Below are 26538 nucleotides of genomic sequence, written 5' to 3'. Positions count from 1 at the left end.
AAAAAATACCAAGAAAACATCCAAAACACAGGAAGTAGCAGAGGTCGGGTAAAACGCGATAACCTCAAAGATGAAGGAAGTATTAATTGACATTCCTCTTAAAGCCATGTAGATCGTAGGATAATGGGAAGCATGTTGCATGTAGTGAATTCCAGAGCGAGATAGCACGAGGGATAAAACTATCTGCATAGCCTTTCGTTCTGCACTTTGGATCAGCTACAAATTCTTGTCTTGGATCAGTCTCATTGACTTCAGTTGCTGCCTGTCCTGTTGCTATATTAAGCATGTCGTTAGAATTGACTTGAAAATGGGTGATCATGTTCTGTGTGATGGACTCAACTATGTCGTCAACAGCTTTGGGTTTTCCTTCCTCATGGTGCGGATGTGCACTATTACTCATTCGAATGTGTGACGTCAGCGAGAAGAGGGGAGGGTGTGTTTCCCCCTCTCTCACTCTCTCACTCTCTTCTGGTCCTGGCTTTGTGGCGAGCGGACGCTTTCTGTCTCGTTCTGGCTCTCGGCTCGAGTAGACGCTGTTGTCTCGGGTGCGCTGGTGAGGAGACGTGTCGGGGCTTTGGAACTTTTGCAACATTTGAGGAGGGGTGTTAGTTGACGGTGGTGCTCTTTGGAGACGGAGGAGGTCGCGAGCAAAACAAAGAAGGATCCAGCCTGCTTGCCTCACGCCGGCAGCTGGCTACGGGCGCGATTCCATGCCATATTGTGCGCTTACCATGCGGTGACTCTGGTTCGACGACCAGCAAGCGCTAACAGTACCAGACATTTGGGGATGTAAATCTGAGTGCCGGCCAGTTATAAGCACATTTTATTTTCTTTATCTTTCCCTTTGTCTGTAATAGAGTCTGCATGGAGGGTCCCTCACCTTAGCCTATTACTATTGTTGCGGATATGGGATTTGCATCCATCCATATCCGCTTGTAAATATTCCCCTATTTCCTCAATACTTCCCAACTATCCCCAATCCCCCATTCCCTAGTCCCATTTTCTGTAAACAACACTCTGTAGACCCGACCTCCCCCTATTTCCCCCCATTAAATGTCGCATCCAGGTCCACCGCATCTCACGTAGACAACTATAGGACATCTTGCTAGTTATTCTTAGTCTATGTCAGTTAAGGATTCGTTTCCATTAATTCTGACCCTTCGTTGCACCAGAATGTGATTGTATGGCACCGTTAGGAAGTTTAGGACCTCCCAATACCTCCCCGCAGCTCTTCCTCACGGTTCAGAAACAACAACAACAACAGCAACGGCGGCGGCGTGCACAGGGAGTGCGCGTCCTCACTCCGGCTTGGTTGGTAGGGGGTGTTGGGAGGGCACGAGGCCTTCCCCACGAGCCGCCATCGAACATGTGCTCGACGGGGTTACCAAATAGGGGCTCCTTGTCAGCTCCTCGTCAAGGGCGGAGCCCGGTAACCCCCGCACCCAATGGAAGCGGCGGACCGGTCCCATCTGGGGCGGAGCCAACCAGCCGAGGGCGTGTGACTCCCCGTTGAGCATGCGCAGCCGAGGGAGTGGTGACGTGAGATGCGCGCTGAGCTTGGAGCAAGCAAGACGTACCCTCCGAGCGCTGTGAGGCCTCCCTGCATCTCTTGGACCGTGCTTGATCCTGTCCCCGAGCCAAGGTGCACCTTGTGCTATCGAACAACCTGTCCTTCCCTGCCATCAATCCCTGTGTAAGTCAGCCTTGTTCCGTTTGTCTGTGGTCTGTCGGGGAATAGATAAGACTGTAATTAAGTGCCTATCTCTTCTGTGTCTTTACCTCACTACCTTGTAATCTACCCCTTTTCTCCCCCACTGTAATTATATCCTCCTCCGGAGGTCTTGAGAACTGTACCCATTGCGTCGTTTCATCTATCCCAGTCGTTGTGTCCTTTCCATCATTGATTTAGCATAGCGCGATTTGGTCAACGTTTGGGTGGAATCGGGTGAGTTGGGGAAGAATCGGGGGAACTGTTAGGTCGCGGTGGACCATCCGCTCGGCCCAAAGTAACATCTAAACCGCGATCCGTAACAATTGGTGTCGAGGAGTGAGATACGAGGCCCGAAGCGCGCTTAACGCGCTCAAAATTACAAGCAGTTGGAAATTGTTTTGTTTTTAAAGGAAAACCCGAATTTTGAAAGTCGCGCTATGGCAGATCAAGACGGCTGGGTTCCGGTAGAGGAGAGTGAGGCAGGGTCGATCCAGGACCAAATTGAGGGACAAGAGGAGAGCGAAGCAGTGAGGGCGGCAGGTTCGCAAAATGGCGTCCTCGCGCACGAGGTTTCAGGCGCGCAAAAAGGCGCCTCGCACGTGCGCGCGGTAGCCGAGCCCGCTGTATCAGCGGGCTTTAACATGCAGCCGATTGACATGCAGGCCCTCATTGCGCAGCTACAGGCAGCTGTACAGATGAGTATGGGAGACCAAATTGGAGGTTTGAAAAACAGTATGGGGGTAATGAGGGACGAATTGAGGGCTGATAGTGAGCGATTGGAGGGCCAAATGAGGGCTGATAGTGAGCAAATGAGGGCTAATAGTGAGCGATTGGAGGGCCAAATGAGGGCTGATAGTGAGCAAATGAGGGCTGATAGTGAGCGATTGGGGGGCAGAATGGGGGGCAAAATGGGAGAAATGGGGGAACGGCTAGAAGCTAAATTAGAGGGGTTAGACAATGGGATAGAAGGGGTGAAACATGGGTTAGCGGGGGTAGAAAACAGAATGGCCGCTCAAGAGAATCAAATGGAAGGGATGAAAAAGGGGTTAGAGGGGTTAGAAAACAGTATGGAAGGCAAATTGAGGGACATGAGGGACCAAGCGGAAAGGGAAGTTTAAAAAATGTGGCAGCAGATAGAGGGGGTCAGAATGGGGGTAGAAACTAAATTGGATGCTCATAGGGAGGAAATGGAGCAGATGACGGTGGCATCTGGGCAGGAGATGCAAGTGATAGGAGAAGAGATCAGAAGAGGTGTGAGTGAGGAGGTCGGAGGAGTGCGCGAGGAGGTGAGGCACTGTAAGGAGCGCATGGAGAAGGAGGTGAGAAAGGGGACTGTAAAATTGCAAGGTGGTATAGAGGAGTTGATGCTGGGAGTAGAACAACTGACAGTGGGACAAAAGGAGTTGGGGGCCCAGGTAAAGAAGAACACAGCGGTAATAGAGGGTTTAAAATCGACACAGAAGGAGATGAAAAAGGACGTAGGGGTAATTAAAAAAGAGTGTCAGACGGTACATGAGGACCTGACGAGGAAAATGAACAAGGTGGTAGAGGTGATGGAGGTTAAAGAGCGGGAGGTGCGGGAGCATATAGAAAAAAATAAGGTGGAGTTAGAGGAATAACTTAAGGGGGCGCACGAGGAGATGAAGGAGGTGAAGCAGAAATTAGAAGAAGTGGAAGAAGGGGTGAGCGAAATTAAGAAGCGACGGAGAGAGGATAAGAAAGAGATAAAGGAGGAAGTAAAAGAATTGGTCCAAAGTCTGTGTTCGGATCGTGATGATGTGCTCATTAACCGGATGAGGGATTCGCAGGTGATGGAGGAGAAGCGAAGAGAAAGAGGACCCGGTGTAAGTGGTGACCAATATGGTCGTGCGTATGATGCGCCAGGTGATTTAATAAGCTTGGGGGTCGAGATAGACCCGGATGTTCGTGAGAGGCCAAGAGTGAGGTGTATGGCTGGTCCGGAGGGTATGGAACGAGGGTGCGAGCGAGAGGGCCCGGTGATGGGAGAGGTGCGAGGTGTGAGTGAGCAAGGTTGTGGTGGTATGGAATGGGTAGCGGGTTGCGGAAGTGTGACCCATGCATCGACACCAACAGGGGTAGTTTTTAGAGGGACAGGGGAGGCACGGGAGCCCCTTGGGGGTAATGTACTGTGGGGGCCCGGCCGGTTCGGCCCCGCGCTGACCCCGCAAAGGGCGACGCACGGGGTCCGGCAGGCGGGCAACGACTCGCATACGAGGTGGTCCCACAAGGTCCCACTCGTGCCGTATGACGGTGGGTAAGGGTGGCATCCCTGCCACCCTTCCCATGAAATGGGGCAAATGCGCTATAGATTATGGGGTGTATGGCAGTGAAAACTAGCCCGGGTGGGTTAGGATATTGTGTGTAGGGATCTAGCGAAGATGACATTAGGTAACGTTAAGGTTTAGATAGTGACTGATACCTGTAGTGGGGACGCAGGTAGATTAGAGTGGATGATAATGACGAGGGAGCGCAATAGTTTAAAGGGACGACTGGGAAGCGCAAGTTTCAGAGGGGAGTAGTTAGATGAGATGATGCTGTGTGAGAACTGGACAGGTGTGTGGAGCAGTGTATGAGTAGTGAGTGTTGTGGATCAGCGCGAATGCGCTTGGGGGAGAGAAGGGTGCAGGCGGCACCAAGTATGAGAGCACAGGTGTGCAAGTACAGGTGTGTGGAATATATGGAGCAGAGAATGAGTGGTGTGGAGAGAGTTGGAGTAAGTGGGACGGAGTGGTGTGCGTGGTGCGAAGGTGTGGATGGGGGAAGAGTGGACCCCCATCACGGATACCCGGGGCGGGTATTGTAAGTGTTAGGTAGAGGGTATAGGTAAATTGTGGTTGGATATTGGCATTTGTGGTGCGGTTGCAGAATGGTATTGTGGATGGGTGCATTGGTGTGGTGAAATTGGCTGGTCGTGTGGCCTGTTAGTATGAGTGTGAATGGTTGGGCACTCCGCCACTGTTAGATGTCGGCCAGGTGAGGCCGCAGGTGGGCTCTGGGAGCCGTTAGTGTCAGTGGGTGCCTGAGGATCCCGGGTGTGGATCGGGCAGCCCGTGCCAGAGAGGGCACTGAGGGGGTGAGAGTGTGAGAGGGCCTTCCCCAGTTAGTTAGGTTAGGGTGAGGAGCAGGTGAGCTCGGTAGGCAACAACAGTGGTGGAGGTGTGCAGGTGGGCGGACCAGCTGGGAGCGTCACACGACCCAGCCACCGAAATTGTGCGGGGGCACCGAGTGATGAATCGGGGGAGTGAGACCCCAACTTGAGAAGCACCACAGTTTGGTCAATGGGAATTGGTTTTTAGAACCCATAGTGTAAGTTGGCCAATGGATTGGCAGGGAAAGACCCCGGGTAATGTAAAGTTGTTAAAGTCATTTAGGAAATAGTTAGGATTGATGAACCTGTCGCACCATACGCAGCCACTTACGTGAGGTGGTGATGATGACTCCACACCTGTGTTCCTTTGTTCTGTGTTGCAGGAAAGGAGAATTGCTGTGTGGATTTGTGAGACGCATCACGACGTGGATAAGACATTGGGGTGATTCCATCTCTCCCTCCTTAGGAGGGACTGATGATGAATTGGTGATGGCAGATTTTGATGTTGAGTTGGAGATGGCAAATTTTGATGAGAGTTGGAAATAGCAAATTTGATTGGTTAGGAGGGAGAGAAGACGAATTTGGTTTATGGGAGGAACGGGGAAGACAGTAGGGACGTTTGTTGATGTGTAAAGTAGATGTTTGTGGGTAGTGTTGTGTTTTGTGGATACAGTAAGGGGTAAGGGAGGGGCAATGTAGGTTACCTGGTGGGGGGGGGGGGGGGCGTACGGTAGGAACGTACCTGTCTCACCTGGTTCCCATGTGCCCCCAGTGTGCATTACCTTGAATTGCGTGCACTTTTGCGCCCTTACCACCTTACTCACTTGTCTTCTTTTGTCTCCCACCTCCGAGGATCTGGCTTTGGGGCAGAGAGAGAGGAGAGAGAGGTGCTGGCTCCGCAGTTGTGGGCCTGTACTTCCGCTGCTTGCTGCCTGGATCGATACACCATATGGACCGCAATTTTGGTGGCCGCCCACAATGGACCGCAGTTCTTTGGCGGTCAAGCACCACCCGTGGATGGACCTCTGGGTCAACGTGGCACCTATGCCATACAGGTGAACCACTTTTAGTTGGCCCCCCTGACGGCCACAATTTAGAAATGGACGCGGTTGGCGCCTTTCTTTATTTCTGTAGAAGCCAGAAGGCCAAGTGCACTCCAAGAAGGCAAGACCAGCGGCAGAACATCGGCCGGCTGCGACACCACCGGTGACCATGGACACTTAATTGTGCATTGTTATTGAACACTTTATTGGTGCACCGGATGGTGCTGACTGTGCGTTTGGGGTGGTGCTTTTGGTGCTTGGACGGGGTGCTCTGCACATTATTAAAGGCCGTAGGGCCACAGGGCACTCGTGGGTTGGTGTATCGATGCTGGCATGCGTGCTCTCTCTCTCTATGCATAACATCTGCATGTGTTCCTCAAAGAACAGGTCCTGGATCGTAGTGTAAATATCAGTCTTGTATAAATGATGCTCCCTACCGGCTGTATGTTTAGTTTGAGGATGCTTTCCGCGATTCGGTTATCCTGTGGGTGTGTTTCTGTTAGGAGAAGGGTGCAACGTCGCAGGGGGACATATTTACTCATTTGTGAACATCTGTAAAACTGTCGCACTCAGGGTTGAGTTAATAGTAGAGGGAACTACATCTGAGTGCCACACTAAAGTAGGTAAAAATTTATCGGGTCGGGCCACCCCGAGGTAGAGAAGGGTGCAATGTTGCGGATATGGGATTTGCATCCATCCATATCCGCTTGTAAATATTCCCCTATTTCCTCAATACTTCCCAACTATCCCCAATCCCCCATTCCCTAGTCCCATTTTCTGTAAACAACACTCTATAGACCCGACCTCCCCCTATTTCCCCCCATTAAATGTCGCATCCAGGTCCACCACATCTCACGTAGACAACTATAGGACATCTTGCTAGTTATTCTTAGTCTATGTCAGTTAAGGATTAGTTTCCATTAATTCTGACCCTTCGTTGCACCAGAATGTGATTGTATGGCACCGTTAGGAAGTTTAGGACCTCCCAATACCTCCCCGCAGCTCTTCCTCACGGTTCAGAAACAACAACAACAACAGCAACGGCGGCGGCGTGCACAGGGAGTGCGCGTCCTCACTCCGGCTTGGTTGGTAGGGGGTGTTGGGAGGGCACGAGGCCTTCCCCACGAGCCGCCATCGAACATGTGCTCGACGGGGTTACCAAATAGGGGCTCCTTGTCAGCTCCTCGTCAAGGGCGGAGCCCGGTAACCCCCGCACCCAATGGAAGCGGCGGACCGGTCCCATCTGGGGCGGAGCCAACCAGCCGAGGGCGTGTGACTCCCCGTTGAGCATGCGCAGCCGAGGGAGTGGTGACGTGAGATGCGCGCTGAGCTTGGAGCAAGCAAGACGTACCCTCCGAGCGCTGTGAGGCCTCCCTGCATCTCTTGGACCGTGCTTGATCCTGTCCCCGAGCCAAGGTGCACCTTGTGCTATCGAACAACCTGTCCTTCCCTGCCATCAATCCCTGTGTAAGTCAGCCTTGTTCCGTTTGTCTGTGGTCTGTCTGGGAATAGATAAGACTGTAATTAAGTGCCTATCTCTTCTGTGTCTTTACCTCACTACCTTGTAATCTACCCCTTTTCTCCCCCACTGTAATTATATCCTCCTCCGGAGGTCTTGAGAACTGTACCCATTGCGTCGTTTCATCTATCCCAGTCGTTGTGTCCTTTCCATCATTGATTTAGCATAGCGCGATTTGGTCAACGTTTGGGTGGAATCGGGTGAGTTGGGGAAGAATCGGGGGAACTGTTAGGTCGCGGTGGACCATCCGCTCGGCCCAAAGTAACATCTAAACCGCGTCCGTAACACTATTAATTTTACCTCAACATTTTAATTGTCATTGCATTTATTTTCATTTCATTATTTGTTGCATTTTACTTTGGTGTGTCTTGTTTCGTTTCTTTGTTCTTTGGGTTCGGATTAACCCCGTGTGTTCCCGATTAGATAAGGCTTCGGGCCTTTCCCGTGCCCGCCAAAGACAATCCCGTCAAGTTTTGAAATACACCTCATCGTTAAAGCTCGTTTCGGTCATCCATCACCCAGGGGTATTGACACTGGGGACACGACAATACCAACGGAACAAAAGTAATTAGCTCAAAACACATCTTATCTAACTTTTTACATGAATACACAATGTCATATACCTGTGAATAGAGACAGAAACGTTATATACTGATAGCAGCCAATCTGACATGCACCATGTAAGAAATCGATCAACATCCTACATTCCGGCCTTGAGCCCAAAATAAGGGGGTAATGTTGAATTCTTCTTAAAATTTGTGTGAATATCGTATCTCATCCAAAACCTGTATATATGGTGTGATAGAGGGTTGAGTGTGGATAATTTTGCTGTATAAAACAGTGATATTGAGTATTGATGTTGATAAGGTCATTTTAATATGATGCTAATGGCGAAACCCAAATATTTTCTCAATGTTTTCATTATTGCATCTCTCATTCCGATAAAATATCATGTATTTTCCTTTTGTTTCTTTTTTGCAATGTGCCTCATCATTCTGGTTATTTTTATATCAAAATTTGATTGGTGGCATTATTTTTGTTGAATATGTGGGGAAATTGCATTTAATCTCTGAATCAGCTTTTGGAAACCCCACGGTATAAATGTAAACACAATTTTCACAGCGAGGTACACTGACCTGAGAAGGTTGCCCTCTGGAATGTTGTTCAGAAAGGTCTGAAGTTTGAAAAAAAAACATAAGGAAACGAAATATAGCATGAGGTGTTCACACCTTCCAAAATATAGGTGTGTGTTCCCCAACGAGAGTGAGTGGAAGGAAAAAGCTCATACTTTGGAAGAAATGATGAAGGACCTCGTTGTCTTTCATCTCAAGCTGCTGTGGGAAAATCTGAACCTTTACTTTCCAGAAAATGAGGCCGAATCTCTGAAGGAAATTATGTGGATCGTGAATACCTTTGTGTCCGAGAACATGAAAAGGGCTCAACTGGGGCAACTCACGGAGTCACTTCTTGATTTGCACATGGATTTTGTGCAGAAATCTTCCTTCCCTACATTTGACGACTACGGGGACTTCTAGGTATCTGATTAATTTTCCTGAATACTGGGCTCTGGCAGAGAAAGTCATGGCCATCCTTGTTCGCATGGCCACCACAGACCTTTCAGAGAAGGAATTCTCAGCATTAATCGACATCAAAACGAAGAAGTGGAATTCTCTCCTGGACCTCGATCCTCTGATGTGGGTATCTTGGAAACATCCGTAACAATGGTGCCATGATGGCATCGCAGATCAAATTTAGGAGCAGAGAAAACATCAGGATTAATTGTAGAATGTGGATGCAGGCATATTATTAGGAAAGGATGCAGGATCCTGTGGGGCAGGTCAGAGGATTACCTTGCTTCTCATCATCCAGGTGTGTGCCAATCAAAGTCTCGACATGAATACGATGACGACTTGCGTAGGCCTATTTGGTTGACTTGTATCTTGGTCTGGCATGATATCATGTTCATTAGTATGAAAATAAAGGTTCCAATGTAATCCTCATGTCATCATCAAATTTCCTACTATTCCGTTTTCAAATTGCTGTGATTGAATCACTTGCTTCATGATGGGGTAAATGACATTCGAAAAGGTTGAGAAGCACTGCTTTATAACCCTCTATAATTACACTATATAACCCTTTAGAATTAAACAGGGTGGGTTAGAAAGGTTGTTCTTCTTCATTTCTAAAGGATTGAAGGAAGGACATAGTCAAACATTAAAATGGCTTCACCGCTTTAAAGAAAGCTCCTTGGGGGACTGACCGTTATTTCCCCACGGTTTCTGAGAAGATTTTCAAAATAAATTACCTGCATGTGAAAAGCCCCCTTTTCAGCCTCTTATAGGGGGCGGATCTGGATGGGGACCACAACCCCATGAGACCTTATTGCTCTGATGCATCGTACCAAATTTGGTCCATATTGGTCAAATGCAGTACCTTCAGGAAAGTATTCACACCCCTTGACTTTTTCCACATTTTGTTGTGTTACAGCTTGAATTTAAAATGGATCACATTTAAAAGAAAATTGTCACCGATCTACACATAATACCCCATAATGACAAAGTGGAATTTTATTTTAGAAATTTTGGCAAATCAATTGAAAACGAAAAGCTGAAATGTTTTTTTTATTTTTAAAATACATGTTCTAAAGCTCGTAATAGAGCTGCGCACACACACACACACACACACACACACACACACACACACACACACACACACACACACACACACACACACACACACACACACGACAAACACTTAACACAGCCAATGAGCTTGGGAGAAGTGCCGTCCCTACCGTCACTTCCCAGGATACTCTGGGTACCAGTGACGTCGTAACAATGGCGCCGCTTTTCTCACCGTATTCAGTAGGGCATTTCCTCAAGAGGAATTTCCTCCTCCTCATGGATGCCAAACGATCCAGACTCTTCCTAGATATTGCCGTCCAACCAGACTGAACAACTGAGCAAGAAGAACCTTCATCAGAGAGGTTGCCAATAACCCAATGACCACTCTGACAGAATTACAGAGTTCCATGGCTGAGATGGGAGAACCTGCCAGAAGCAAATCTAGGCTTTATCGGGGAGTGGCCAGACGGAAGCCATTCCTGAGAAAAAGGCACATCGCAGCACACCTGTAGTTTGCAAAAGGCACATGAAAGACTCTGAGAGCATGAGGCAAAATATTCTGTGGTCTGATGAGACAAACATTTAACTCCTTGGCCTGAATACACAAAGCACTAGGTCTAGCAGAAACTTGAGCAAAGGTCATCAACCATCCAGCACCATCCCTACTGCGAAGTATGGTGGTTACAGCATCATGCTATGGGGATGCTTTTCAGCAGCAGAGACTGGGAGATTTGCAAGGATAGAGGGATAATGAATGGAGTGAAATACAGGCAAATCCTTGAGGAGAACCTGCTTCAGAGTGCAAAAGACCTCAGACTGCAGTGAAGATTTACATTCCAACAGGACAATGATCCCAAGCATACAGCCAAAGCAACACTGAAATGGCTTCAGAACAAGAACGTGAAAGTCCTTGAGTGGCCCAGCCAAAGCCCAGACTTGAACCCCACTGATAATCTGTGGAAAGACTTGATTATCGCTGTTCACGACACTTCATCCAATTTGACAGAGTTTGAGCAAATCTGCAAGGAATAATGGGTGAAAGTCCCCAAATCCAGATGTGCAAAGTTGATACAGACATACCCCAGAAGACTCGAAGCTATAATCACTGCCACAGGCACTTTCACGAAGTATTAACTCAGGGGGTTGAATACTTATATAAATTAGATATTTCTGTATTTCATCGTCAATAAATTTGTAAAAAATTCTCAAAACATGTTTTGACTTTGTCATTATGGGGTATTGTGTGTAGATCGGTGACAATTTTTTTTAAAATTTAACCATTTTAAATTCAAGCTGTTTTAAATTCAATTCATTTTAAATTCAACAAAATGTGAAAAAGTCAAGGGGTGTGAAATAAAGGCACTGTCGTCAGTGAGGAAAATGTGTTTTAGTGAATATGAGGGATTCGGGGAGGGAGCCTGCGGCCCCATTTCCAGGTGAGATAAAACCATGAGGAGCACAACTTAAGGTGAAGGCATGGTCCCGATGCCTTGTGATGAGTTTGTTCTGGATTTGTCTAGCGGTTTATTTTTTAAATGAAATATCAAAATTTGGGACAAAACCTCCTTTCACCCTCTTCATAGGGGGCGAATTCGGATGGGTAGCACAAAACCCCATGAGACCTTGCTGTCCTGATGTACTGAGTTTGGTCCATATCAGTGAGGTAGTTTGTGAGGAGATGTTTTAGTCAAATGCTAACGGACGGACGGGTGGACACTGCGACACACTCTATGAGGTTATTTTGGAGAAATAACCTCAAAATTGTCTCACTCCTCTCTGAGCATGTACGACCGAGACAAATTCGGAGCCGAAGTACTGAACTGCTAAATATTCCAGGTTAGTTTTCCAATTCATGTTCCGATTCCGGTTGAAAATGCAACATTAAATTTAAGTGAAGTTGTTCTTTGATAATAAAATGACATTTCTATACAGACAGATAGACAGCATGTGAAGTAATTTTTCCACAATTCGGGCCTGGTTTTTCACAATTACTGTAAGGGGAGATGCTACTAGAACCATGTGGGCACTGATCAAATTGCTAATGATCAAATTGCTAATGATCAAATTGCTAATGATCAAATTGCTTAATAGATCAAATTGCTCATGATCAATTTGCTCATGATCAAATTGCTAATGATCGAATTGCTAATGATCGAATTGCTAATGATCAAATTGCTAATGATCAAATTGCTAATGATCAAATTGCTAATGATCATGATCAAACTGGTAATGATCAAAGCGCTAATGATCAAATTGCTAATGATCAAATTGCCCATGATCAAATTGCCCATGATCAAATTGCTAATGATCAAATTGCTAATGATCAAATTGCTAATGATCAAATTGCTACTGATCAAATTGCTAATGATCAAATTGCTAATGATCAAATTGCTGATGATCAAATTGCTAATGATCAAATTGCTAATGATCAAATTGCTAATGCTCAAATTGTTAATAGATCAAATTGCTAATGATCAAATTGCTAATGATCAAATTGCTAATGATCAAATTGCTAATGATCAAATTGCCCATGATCAAATTGCTAATGATCAAATTGCTAATGATCAAATTGTAAGAAACATCGTAAATCTTTCATACGAGCTGAGGCTTTGGATATTAAAAAAACAAAAAATATATGTCTGGACCTACCCAGTCCTCCAGGCAAGGTCTTCACCACCTGTTTGAGTTGAGCAATCTCCAGTGCCTCCCAGAGCATGCTATCTGTGCATTTATCTTCAGGATCCAGATTAAAGCTGTACACAAGCACCCCCAAAATTTGCCTTACAACCCACAACAATCATCAATATCATCATCATCATCGTCATCATCATCATCATCATCATTCGGCAGCCCGAAGGAAGCCGGTTGCACAAACCAATTTCCTCCAGAGATCGTAAAGAGAACAGATGTTGAAGGGTTGTCTATAATGCGCGAGTTGAGGGCAGGTTGTGATTAGGTGGAGTACGTTGTCGGGTTCGAGGCGACAGTGAGAGTCCTGAGTTAGACCGAGTTTGTGTTGGTATGTTTTGAGTGTGGGATGGGAACCATAACAAAGTCTGGTTAGTTTTACTCTGGAGGAGAGCGGATTGGTTTGTTCAGATAGTTGGATCATGGAGTCTGGTTCGTTGAGTATTTTATTATTGAGCTATGGTTGTGACAAAGCTGTGGTTGTGATGTTATTGTTTTTCTGGGATGGTGTGTTTTAGGGTGCAGGTGCCATGTTTGAGAAGATATTGTTATAGTAAGTTTAAGGTGAAGAGTTTTTGTGTCTTGGAGAGAGATGGGGGAGGGACAGAGGAGAGAGAGAGAGGTAGAAGGGGGAGGGGAGAGAGAGGGGGGAGAAAGACGGAAGAGAGGGGAGAGGAGAGAGGGGCAGGGGGAGGGGAGACAGGGGAGAGGGGCAGGGGCAGTGAGAGAGAGGTGGACAGATAGATCATGGAGTGTGGTTCGTTTTTCTACGATCATGGAGTGAGCTGAGAGGTGGACAGATCTATTTGTCACTAAAAAGGTTTAAAAAGAAATGTCTTATGTTCTCATGTGAAACCATGCAAGCATTGGAGAGAGGTCGACCGGATGTAGATTATTGCGGCAGAGCATCAACCCCTTTTCATTTGCTCCAGGCTGGACTACAGAGTGAAATGGCCCGCACACACCATAAACATGTGAAATTAATAGTGTTTGTTTATTAAAAAATAATTTCACCAGAAAATATTTCAGATCATGGGGGTTTCCAGGGGAGGTTACCCCCCCCCCCCCTGAAATTTGGGATCCCTACTCGTCCCTTATTGACCAATCAATTGCTCTGAAACCCGATACAGCCCTTCCACTCAATGGTCCGTAGGAGCGTCCGGTCTTACATTTTTCAGATCAGGGGGCCTCTCAAGGGATCAGGGGCCTTCCAGTGGGGGTTCCTCCAAATCAGTCGAGGTCTGAACTACATACAACTTCAAGAGACGATCGTCGGCCCACTCGAGGTATTTATTTTCTATTGCTTTACTATGCTTCCTTTTGTTTTCTCCTCCCATGTCCTTGTAAAGGGTCCCTGCTGTTGTAGAATAATAAATGTCACCGTTGAAACTGCTACATTAAAGCTCAAGGTGTCGCTTCTTCTCCCTCAATCCTCGGAACACGGCTTTTAAAACAGACAAGTAAATTATTGAACCACCTTTAGAGGCCATTTTTCCCCGCAGGGCAGGGGTTGCGCCTTTTTCGGGCACCTTGGCCCCCTTTTTGAAGCAATGTTTTATGGCCGGATGCCCTTCCTGCCGCCAACCCTGTTAGTCGCCTCTTGCGACACACAGGGAATTACCAGTGAACTGGTACTCAATTTGCCGACCTCGGAAGGATGACAGGCTGAGTCAACCCCCCTGGTGTTAATTCAGCGATCAACCGGGATTCGAACCCAGGATCCTAGGATCCCAAGCTGGCACCCTAACCGCTTGAAGGAACGAAATTTTGTTCCGAGTAAACGGATTATTAGCTTTCCAACAGTACCATTTGTATTACTGTACAACACGAGAAACTCTTTTGAATAAAGCGTGATGGAGGGAGAAGCTGGGCTCCTTTTATACAAAGATTATATTTTAGGAGTCGCGGAAGGCGAGAGAACGAGGCCATTCGTAGGGTTCGAAGATGGTTTATTGTAACAGCAAGATCCAGCACACTAAACTCGAACGGAAGTCGGCACGCTTATATAAAGCCAAAAGCCCTCTTCGGAAGGCGTGGCTCCGGCAACCGCGCGTGCGTCACGTCCGCACAACCACAAGTCCAACAGGCCCGTGCACGTGTATTATGCCCAAATAAGGTAATCACATAGGTAACCGCCACATGCGGTTACCTGCACATAAGGTAACCGCCACAATATCATACTTGGATGCAATGGGGCAAATACAATAATAATAAAATCTAGTAATTCTCATTTTATTTTTTAATTCCAGATTACATTCCCTATTTAAGGTATGTCTTACCGGATGGATCCGCTGAAGAGGACAGGGTCTTGTAGGATGATTGAGAATCGGGAGCGTAGCGTATGTAAGGGAAGCTTGGCTATATCAATGTTGTCAATGATTATTCTTCCTGAGAAAACCGACAGTTCCTGCATTTGCATTTTTTTAAAGCTGAAAAAGATTCTTCAATTAAAACAATTAAAATAACAAGAAGCACCCCCTCCCTACTGGAGCCACCAGGGAGGGGGGAGGGGTCATGTTATTGTCTTTACGATTACTAGGGCATGCCCGTACTATATCTATATCTAAAATTATATCCCCCCCTCTATTTACATGAAATGGTTTGGTCCATGAAATGTTTTGGTCCATTCGCAACGCCAAAGCGAACGGCGAACGCTTTACATGAAATGGTTTGGTGCATGAAATGTTTTGGTCCATTCGCAACGCCAAAGCGAACGGCGAACGGCTTGCGAGTACAGTGACAATCCCCCCGGGGTTTTTATTAGTTTTAAAACATAGTTTAACGCCAACATAGCGCCAACATAGTTTGCAAACGTGAAATAAATGAATACGCTCTCAAATGTGCCATCCGAGGCAGAGTGTGTCCGCCACGTTCGGCACACGCGATAGCTCGCTGCTCTCTGATTGGTTGAATCGTTTTTTGGACATAGCTCGGTAAGTAATTGTCCGATTAATATGAAACCTTGAAAAGGCACATCCTCGGGTCCCCAGCAATATACCTGGCAAGTTTAAAGTATATCGGACCCGTGGTTGTCGAGAAACAGCGGTCACAGACAAACGTACAAACGTACAAACGTACAAACAAACACACAGAGATTACTGGAATTATAGATAGATTAATACCATAGTAGAGTACACACCATACGGGCGATCTTGTTACAAGCGTGTAAAACGGTCTTCTGACACATCGTTTTATTTGGGCAGTGTATAGGCAACAGACCGCTACCTTGATCGCTCCCAGAAATAAAATTAACCCTGGTTACGTATATGAAGCGAAAACATGCGTACTGCTATATATATAATACATTGTGGTTATATGGCTCCAATAATTCCAATTGCACCATATTCCCCCCCAAAGGAAAAAAAAATGCCAAGATCGGTGGAATTTTTTTTTTTTCAAAACTTGATGGAATCAAATGAAACTTGCACATGCCAAATTTCAGGGAGTCCTCATTAAACCCTGAAACTTTCAGCTTCCCAGGTCAAACCCTCTGAGGATTATATGAAGCATACATACTCACACTTGCTCATATATATATACATATATAAAATGTACAAATCCTTGAGTGCAGAGAAGATTCGTATGGTGGGAGTTTGGTTGCCTTGTTTAATGTTCCCATATTTTTATGTTGAAGGCTTCATTCACGATCTATATAGTCCTCATCGAGGCCAGGCCTTCAATAAAATAACTGCAGTGATAGAAAAGCGAAGAAAGAGAGAATAATATAATCGAAGAGTTGTTGAGGAAGTAAAAAAATCTGCTTTTTGAAAAGGACATTGCACATGATGCTTAGATCCCATTTGTCGATTGTCTCAGAATGTCCTTGAAAAAGGCACACTTATGTCTCCTTGTGCCTGTCGGACATGTGATCTGAACACCTAAGAACAAGCTCCTGCATGAGTCTTGGAAAAGTAGGACAAAAAACGAGCTGAATTATCCCCCCAAAGGCATAATTAGTGGATGTGCAAAAATTCCCCACCCTCAAAGGTGTCAACCATCCTGAAGAAGGCGAGGGAAAGCGACGACTTTCCGCTACCTGTGCGCCCACAGATTCCAACCTGAAGGAAAAGCAATTGCAGAAAGAAGATCGGAAGAGTTCAAGGCAGAGACAGTGGGTTATCTATGCGTTCTGGTGAAAAGAAGAAAGTGAAAGGGTGAGGAAACAGAAATAAAGGAAAAAAACTCAAAAAACAAAAAGGCCGAAAAGTACAAATGCATCATAAGCCAAAAATGTATTAATATTAATATATGTCGAAAAAAAACATGTACCGGTATATACAGTATATACAGTATATATATATATATATATATATATATATATATATATATATATATATATATTACAAAGTATTAATGTCCACTACCATTGCACAATTTTAATTGGCACTCAGATCTTTGCAAATTGGAAATATTCAATTATGTAAAACTCTTCTCCGAGGAAGGAGCTTCAAGCAATTATGAAAAGAACAATATTATGCGGTTATCATTGAATTTAAGTAATACGAATGATCACATTACAAACAAGAAAAAGAGTAATCAGAGATTGCAAAACCTCACCAGGATGTATTTTCAGTGGTTTTTAAGGCTCTGTGCGGACAAACAGACGAACAAACAGACAGACAAACAGATGAAAAATCGGTCAGAGACCGAGGCCTTGCCAGAATGCACTTTTTTATCGGCCATTTTGGACAAATATGGCGGCCGAACCACGTGACCGATGACGTCATCATTATTTGTTTTCTAAACTAATTTATTCCTAGATGATGCTCAAGAAATTTCGTCTTGATCGGGTGAAGTTTTGTACTTGTCGAATTATGACGTCATAATGGAGGCATCTATGACATCCTCATCGACATATTTTATTACCCTTGGAGAGTTCTTTACAATGAGCCATGTCTCAATTTTTTTCTATTCAGCACTTTTGGAGATATAGAGGTGCAAAGTTTTTCGGTTTTTCCAAGATGGCGGCCGAACCATGTGACCGATGACATCATCATTATATTTTTCCTCCACCAGTTTATGCCGACATGGTGCTCAAGAAATTGCATCTTGATTGGATGAAGTTTTGTACTTGTCGAATTATCGAATTATAACGTCATATTGGAGGCTTTGGGCCGATAGAGTTAAAAATTGGGCACAGTCTATTCCAGGGCAAGACAAATATGTGTGTAAAGTTTGGCGATTCCACGTGCAACAGTGTAGACGTAGTACTGTGAACAAACAGACAGACAGACAAACAGACAAACCAACCGATCAACATACTTGCCGGAATCTTTTCCGGCAAGTAATGAAAAATTGGTCAGAGACCGAGGACTTGCCGGAATGCACTTTTTTATCGGCCATTTCGGACCAATATGGCGGCCGAACCACGGGACCGATGACGTCATCATTATTTGTTTTCTAAACTAATTTATTCCTTGATGATGCTCAAATTTCATCTTGATCGGATGAAGTTTTGTACTTGTCGAATTATGACGTCATAATGGAGGCACCTATGACATCATCAATAACAGATTTTATTCCCCATGGAGAGTTCTTTACAATGAGCCATGTCTCAATTTTTTCTATTCAGCACTTTCGGAGATATAGAGGTGCAAATTTTTTCGGTTTTTCCAAGATGGCGGCCGAACCACGTGACCAATGACGTCATCAATTGGGCACAGTCTATTCCAGGGCAAGACAAATATGTGTGTAAAGTTTGGCGATTCTACATGCAACGGTGTAGACGTAGTACTGCGAACAAACAGACGGACAAACAGACAAACCAACCGATCAACATACTTGCCGGAATCTTTTCCGGAAAGTAACAAACGGACTCAAATGCAATACCCTCTCCTCAGGTGAGGGTAACTGGAAGGACACTCGGTCGAGCGCATACCTCCGTCACACTGAACAGTTTACGTTTTGTATCCCACTGATAGGTCGCATCTGGATCCGCACCTGAACCAAAATCGATTTGGCTTGTTATTGTCACCTAACGAACTCATCCACCTAGTTTTGTCATAACCTGTCCACAAAGTCTCGTCCGAATCCATCCATAACTTTTTGAGATATCCTGCTCACAGACAAACAGGGATGAAAACACAACCCCTGTCCATATTCAGTGGCGGAGGCAATAAATAACTAAGGATGTAGTTTACAAAAAAAATCTAATCTAATCTAATGTTTTCTTTTATCACGATACGATTTTCAAGGTTATTGCAAACAGGACCACATTCATCTTACTATAATTCACCAAATGTCCGTCCATCTGTCTGTCCGTTCGAAGGTACCGCAAAAATGGCTGAACCGATCGCAACGATATTTTGGTTGGGTAATCCTGGGACCCCCTGGAGTAAAATAGGCTGTATTGTTTTTCCAATTTTTGCAGGTTTTCCAATTTTCCAGTTTTTCCAAACACGATGGAATAATATTTACCGATATGAAGTGATGTGGCTTTTGTTGAAATTCTACATACCAGGAGAGAGTAGATCGACTCCTAACAAACTCTTCCTATATAAACGTGCGGCTCCAAAGTAACATGGCAGCATGTGCAAAGCGACTGAGAAACAGGTGCAGTGGCCGCTTCCGTTTTACAGATTCGGCGCACACTCTTCACACATAAACGTGCGACTGAGAAAGATGTGTCTCGGCCGCTTCCGTTTTGCAGAATTCAATCTTTTTTCAAAATTGGCGCCATGTACTGTTTAGATTTTGATGATTTGCGTGTGATATGATTCAACGGATGTATATATATATATCGTTTAACAAAAAAAAGCCTTCAATTTCTGATATTTTCCTTTTCATTTGGGCTTCCCAATTGAAGCCCTGCCCGTAGGGCGGGTACCGTTGCTGGTTCCCAAAATGCACAGAAGATAGAAGGGAGAGGAAGAGGGAGAGAGGGAGAGATAGAACAGCAAGGAGATGTAAACCCTAAAGCTTCAATCAACTCATTCTAAGCATACTCAACACTAAATGTGGGTTAGCAAGAGTGAGCAGCAATGGAGCAACGTCTCCGCCACACTCTGCTCCAGTTGTCAATACCAGCTGGTGGCTGAAAACAAAATCTTTAAACATTCAACCAAACAGTCCGCTCTTTCACAAGGAAGTAACCAAGAGAATAACGTCTCCAGTTGTGGAAACAGATTGTATGACAGATGGCGAACCTAAAACGGAAACGTAATCCCCCACCGCCTCCCATAGGCGCACACCAAACCACAACCCACAATGAGAATAGTAAATGCAAAAAAAAGAAAAAAGAACTTACCTTCTGCCCAGGTTCGATGTGCGCATTTATCTGCTTGAGTACCGCTTTGAGTGTGCAGTCATATCGCACTGACAGCTCCTGGATCTTTATCTCGCCACACTCTGGCCAGTTGTCCGGCACCTGTGCAGCGGCTGATGGACAATTGCTGCTGCTTTTACAGAGGAAAAATGACTCGACATTTCATTGGTATAAGCATCGCATCTTTAAAGATTGGGTGGATCCTGCAAGATGTAGACGGTCCGTTAGCTAAAGAAACTGAAAACCATCGACGAAAAACGACGACGATGCAAGCAAGATATGAAAGATAAACAAAAACTTACGAAGAAGCCCCTCATAAGTTTCCGTCTCGATGTCCAGGAGGCCGTTGACCCTTTTGATAGCACCCATATGCACCTCAATGTCTGCGAAATTCCGTATGACCCAATTTAGGTAGTTAGACACCTGTTGAGGACACCACAGAGGATAGTGACATCACTTCATTCGTATCAAATATGAAAGCAAGTTGTATGATCGTGGAAATGCGGCCTTCATAAGCTGTGCTGCACGATAGGCCTACCATAAGTGCGTAGGTAAGGCCAAGTCCTACAAGACCTGAATTAAGTCCATCGTATTTGTTGATTGATGTAACTGCAGCTATCAACACGATGCAGGCTCCGATGTAATCCTTCAAGTTAAAAAAAAATTCAAAGTTTAAACAGTGATTACATGTTTCAGGAGGACCATTTGTATTTTTGTTGGTAAAATGACAGAAATCAATATACAGGGCTTTCAGAAAGATTTAGACCCTTGACTTTTTCACATTTTGTTGTGTTACAGCCTGAATTTAAAATGCGGTTAAATGAGTTTTTTTGTCACTGATCTACACATAATACCCCAGAAAGTATTTTTATTTTTATTTTTACAAAATAATTAAAAATGAAAAGCTGAAATGTCTTGAATCAATAAGTATTCAACCCCTTTGCTATGACACTCCAAATTAAGCTCAGGTGCATCCAATTTCCTTTGATCATCCTTGAGATGTTTCGAGAACTTGATTGGAGTCCACCTGTGGCCAATTCAATTGATTGGACATGATTTAGAAAGAAACATACCTTTTTATATAAGGTCCCACAGCTGACATTGCATGTCAGAGCAGAAACTCTACCATGAAGTCCAAAAGACTTTCTGTAGAACTCCGAGATAGAATTTTGAGGAAGCATATAGCTGTGGGGAAGGGTATAAACAATTTCTAGAGTGTTGAAAGTTCCCAAGAGCACAGTGATCTCCATCATTAGGAAATGGAAAGAATATGGAAGTGCCCAGACTCTTCCTAGAGCTGGCTGCCTGACCAAACTGTGGAACCGGACAAGAAGGACCTTGGTCAGGGAGGTGACCCATAACCCAATGACCACTCTGACAGAACTACAGAATTCCTTGGCTGATATGGGAGAATCTGCTGGAAGAACAACAGTCTCTGCAGCACTTCACAAATCTAGGCTTTATGGGAGAGTGGCCAGACGGGAGCCACTCCTGAGAAAAAGGCACATGACAGCACACCTGGATATTGCAAAAGGCACATGAAAGACTTGGAGAGCATGAGTTAAAAGATTTTCTGATCTGATGAGACAAAAATTGAACTGTTTGGCCTGATGGCAAAGCACTACATCTGGTGGAAACCGAGCACATCTCATCACGCATCAATCACCATCCCTACCATGAAGCCTGGTAGTGGCGGCATCATGCTATGGGGATGCTTTTCAGCGGCAGGGACTGGGAGACTTGTAAGGATAGAGAGAACAATGAATGGAGCCAAATACAGGCAACTCCTTGAGGAAAACTTGCTTCAGAGTGCAATAGAACTTGTACTGTGGGGAAGATTTACGTTCCAACAGGACAAGGACCCTCAAGTATAGAGCCAAAGCAACACTGAAATGGCTTCCGAACAAGAAGGTAAAAGTCCTTGAGTGGCCCATCCAAAGCCCAGACTGGAATCTCATTGAGAATCTGTGGAAAGACTTGAAGATTGCTGTTCACTGACACTCCCCATTTTTAGCATGATAGAGCTTGAGCAAATCTGCAAGGGAGAATAGGAGAAACTCCCCAAATCCAGATGTGCAAATCGGATCCAGACACACCCGAGAAGACTCGACGCTGTAATCGCTGCCAAAGGAGCTTCTACGAAGTATTGACTCAGGGGATTGAATACTTGTGTAAATTCGACATTTCCGTATTTCATTTTTTATTATTTTGTAAAAATTTCGAAAAAAATTAATTCCACTTTGACATTATGGGGTATTAGGTGTAGATCAGTGATAAAAAAAATCTCAATTTAATCCACTTTAAATTCAGGCTGCAACATTACAAAATGTGAAAAAAGTCACGGGGTGTGAATACTTTCTGAAGGCATTGTAGACCTCGATACTGATTGAACTGCGATGCTTGAGAGAGAGAGACCTATGTTTGTAAACTCTTACCAGTCGCACTTCCAGCCAGCGGTTGGCAGATGACAAGAAGAGGTAAGCAACGTTGTTGGCATCCGTGAGCTCCAGCAACCGCTGTCGAAATCGAACCTCGTGCCTGCAGCGCACGCACCGCCAGCCACTCTCTGCACTCCGTCATCGACACAATACCATGCTAACCACTGGAATACCCCTGCACACCATCCCTCCACATGGTATCATGGATGAGGAGACAGTCCCATAGGACATTGGAGACACGTCCCAATGTATACTACATGCGATTCTCCTCTCATGGGAGGCTGAATAAGCTACAAATATGATGTGAAATGAAGAACAAGTCTTGCTCGTGAAGGCTAGTGTTGACCTGCCTGTGTCAGTGGATATGTGCAAACAATGGATGAAATGAGCAGGACATTGATTGAGCTATGCTAACCTCCGTGGGAAGGAAGGGGAAGCTGAAGTTTCAGGTGTTAACCCTTCCTTGGAGAAAGAGAGAGAGACGATATAAGAGAGAGGGTTGTTTAAAGGATGGAAGTGAGTGAGAGCGGGGTCAAGGGCCAGGAAACACATGGGGATGAGAATGACTGGGAGGGTCAGCGGTCAAGGGTTAAAAGTTAAGGGGGCTGGGATTGGAATAAACTGAAAATAAAATGGAAAAACAAGTGACAGAAAGAGATTATTCATAAACTAAAGCAACTCTAAAAAGTGATAAAAAAAACCCCATAATAAAACAAGAAAGAGCAATCAGAGATTGCAGACCATCGCCAGGACGTGTTTTCAGTGGTTTTTGTTTCAGTGATTTCTGTGATTGCAGACCATCGCCAGGACGCCAGGCCGTGTTTAAGGCTTTTGTGTTAAAACAAATATGGCGGCCGAACCACGTGACCGATGACGTCATCATTTATTTTCTCCACCAATTTATGCCTATATGACGCTCAAGAAATTTCATCTTTCCCGGATGAAGTTTTGTACTTGTCGAAATATGACGTCATCATGGAGGCATCTATGACATCATCATTGACATATTTTATTCCCCATGGAGAGTTCTTTACAATGAGCCAGGTCTCAATTTTTTCTATGCAGCGCTTTCGGAGATATGGAGGTGCAAATTTTTTCGGTTTTTCCAAGATGGCGCCAGTACCACGTGACCTATGACGTCATAATAATTTAAAAAATATTCTGCAGGTGTAGTTGCACCTATGGTGAAAATTTCCTGTCAATTGGACCAACGGTTGCAGAGAAAATGATCTTTATTCTGTGCAGACAAACAAACAGACAGATAAAATCACTCATAGAGCGACACTTGGCAAAACAGAACAAAGTAGAATGGCACTCAGTGGAGCATCCTTTTGACCTCAAAACAATTTGTGGTTTAATTCAGTTAGTTGATATGCAAATTGTCTTCAAAGTTGAAATTAATCAGATGAAAATTGTAAATTTTAGAAATTTGGCCTATGTTGACCTTTTGGCTTATGTTGACCTTTTGGCCTATGGTGATCTTAAAAATAGTTGGTGATTGAATTCAGTTAGCTGATATGTAAATCCTAATCCAATTTCAAGTCAATCGGATTAAAATTGAGGATTTTAGAAATTTTAAATTGTTGTTGACCTTTGGACTATGTTGACCTTTTGGCCTACGGTGATCTCAAAAATAGTTGGTGATTGAATTCAGTTAGCTGATATGTAAATCCTAATCCAATTTCAAGTCAATCGGATGAAAATTGAGGATTTTAGAAATTTGAAATTGTTGTTGACCTTTGGCCTATGTTGACCTTTTGGCCTACGCCGATCTCACAAAACCTTGACGCCCCCTGTCAAAGCCAACCATTCTCACCCCACGTTCTCCCTGACACTTGACCCCGTTCTCACTCAATACCACCCTATAACCTGCCCCTATCGTAGCTCTTTTGCTCCAACGAAGAGTTAATGTCCGAAACCTCAGTTTCCCATTGCTTCCCATGTCGGTTCGCATATCTCAATGAACGTCCTGTTGATTTCATCCATGACATAAATTATAAAATGCTCAGAATTATTCAAAAGTTTTACAGTCAATTGCGAAACACACAACGATATTATCTTGAGGGAGGAGGCAATATTGAGGACTATACTTGATCCATTTCATAGTATTACCTGAAGGCTCGAATGGTGGCGATGCCTTCTGCAGTCTCTGAGAAATGGGAAAACAGAGGAAGTTGAGTCGTGTCGTCCAGTTGTTGAAGGTCTCTGCCCATGAAAAGAATGAATGATTAAAATATGACGGTCAGAGATGTGATGAGACCCATCTAGTCATAGAACAGACCTTGAGCTTAAAAAAAAGGTCCAGATGGATCAATTTGCCTTTTCACAGACATACAGTACTTTGCAAAAACTTTGGATATCTTCATCAAAATCTCTAATACTACTACGACTACTAATACCAGTACTTCATCTTTAATGGCCTCAGTTATTCCCATCTTATTGTGGGGTTGCCTGGAGAACGTTATTTGTTCCAAGTCTTTCCCGATCTGGCTGGCCAGGCCTGACGTTCATGTGGAGCAGATTTGGGAAGGAATTTGTAATTTTATCAGTATCCTGGTGATAACTGGTCGACTCTTCACAAAAGACACCACATGGTCTTTAACATCCACCAACTAATACTGACAGATGGGACACCGAGCTTAACGTCCATCTGAGGAATGGCGCTGCACTTTGTGATGTAACACCTTGTCTGCAAAGAACTAACTCTGAATTTTATAGTTGGGTCTAAATCGAACCCAGGCTAAACAGCTAAAAGCTTCATTCGTTTGTATGCAGCACCAGGCTGTGGGGTAGCATCATTGGCTGAGGGCGCGGCTGTGTCGCTGATGCAATGCCTTCTGCTGATTAGGGCAGGAATTTGTACTTCAAGATTTCCTCCCCTCCCAAAGTCTGCTGATTAGCCTGGTGTTGGCTTAGCGGTTAGGGTGCCAGCTTGGGATCCTAGGATCCTGGGTTCGAATCCCGGTCGATCGCTGAATTAAGGCCAGGGGGGTTGTCTCAGCCTGTCATCCTTCTGAGGTCGGCAAATTGAGAACCAGTTCACTGGTAATTCCCTGTGTGTCGCAAGAGGCGACTAGCCTGGTGTTGGCTTAGCGGTTAGGGTGCCAGCTTGGGATCCTAAGATCCTGGGTTCGAATCCCGGTCGATCGCTGAATTAAGGCCAGGGGGGTTGTCTCAGCCTGTCATCCTTCTGAGGTCGGCAAATTGAGAACCAGTTCACTGGTAATTCCCTGTGTGTCGCAAGAGGCGACTAGCCTGGTGTTGGCTTAGCGGTTAGGGTGCCGGCTTGGGATCCTAGGTTCGAATCCCGGTCGATCACTGAATTAACACCAGGGGGGTTGACTCAGCCTGTCATCCTTCTGAGGTCGGCAAATTGAGTACCAGTTCACTGGTAATTCCCTGTGTGTCGCAAGAGGCGACTAGCCTGGTGTTGGCTTAGCGGTTAGGGTGCCGGCTTGGGATCCTAGGTTCGAATCCCGGTCGATCACTGAATTAACACCAGGGGGGTTGACTCAGCCTGTCATCCTTCTGAGGTCGGCAAATTGAGTACCAGTTCACTGGTAATTCTCTGTGTGTCGCAAGAGGCGACTAACAGAGTTGGCGGCAGGAAGGACATCCGGCCATAAAACATTGCTTCAAAAAGGGGACCACGGTGCCCGAAAAAGGCCAACCCCTGCTCTGCGGGGGAAAATGGCCTCTAAAGGTGGTTCCAAAGTATGCTGATTGGGGGAAAAAAAAGAAAAAACCAATGAAAAGGCTACCACAGGCTCTTTCACTAAATTATCACTTGTAAATCTATATTCCGAATCAAAATTGCCAAAACTATTTGCTGATAGGGGCATACTTACTTATAAGTGTTCCAATATACATGTGACAGGACAGGAGATCTGTTTCTTTGCAATCAAACGAACTCGTTCACTTCACAACGACATTAAACAGATTTTTATTCACGTACCTGGAGGCGACCCGGAAGTATTTCTGGATGAAGTAGAAAATGATGGCGAGAGGGACGAGTGCGATGAGAAAAACCGGAGTGACATAAGAGATGACGCCGAGAGCGGAGAGGCAGAGCAACGCCGAGCGCATCAGCGATTCCAGGGTAGTGGGGATTTGCTGCAACGGGACAGTAGGTGTTGCGTGTT

At 45.0% G+C, this 26538-nt stretch overlaps 1 protein-coding gene across 1 annotated transcript in view; it reads right to left on the bottom strand.

Annotated features, from left to right (window-relative positions):
* Positions 1 to 26538, bottom strand: part of LOC137433081 (ATP-binding cassette sub-family C member 9) — a 221312-nt gene that overhangs the window by 8409 nt on the left and 186365 nt on the right. Inside the window, exons 29-37 of the mRNA XM_078782848.1 lie at positions 26352 to 26509; positions 24509 to 24601; positions 22394 to 22496; positions 20497 to 20604; positions 20261 to 20381; positions 19941 to 20071; positions 16674 to 16752; positions 14974 to 15082; positions 12656 to 12759 (exon numbers count right to left, since the gene is read on the bottom strand). Of these exons, the coding sequence (XP_078638974.1) occupies positions 12656 to 12759; positions 14974 to 15082; positions 16674 to 16752; positions 19941 to 20071; positions 20261 to 20381; positions 20497 to 20604; positions 22394 to 22496; positions 24509 to 24601; positions 26352 to 26509 (1006 nt within the window). The remainder of the gene's footprint in view (positions 1 to 12655; positions 12760 to 14973; positions 15083 to 16673; positions 16753 to 19940; positions 20072 to 20260; positions 20382 to 20496; positions 20605 to 22393; positions 22497 to 24508; positions 24602 to 26351; positions 26510 to 26538) is intronic.

This window comes from Myxine glutinosa, chromosome 8 (genome assembly GCF_964187855.1).
Source record: "Myxine glutinosa chromosome 8, kmMyxGlut1.1, whole genome shotgun sequence".
NCBI classification, from domain to species: Eukaryota; Metazoa; Chordata; class Myxini; order Myxiniformes; family Myxinidae; genus Myxine; species Myxine glutinosa.
The sequence above is the reverse complement of the archived record's forward strand: the minus strand, read 5'-3'. Positions and strand labels throughout refer to the sequence as shown.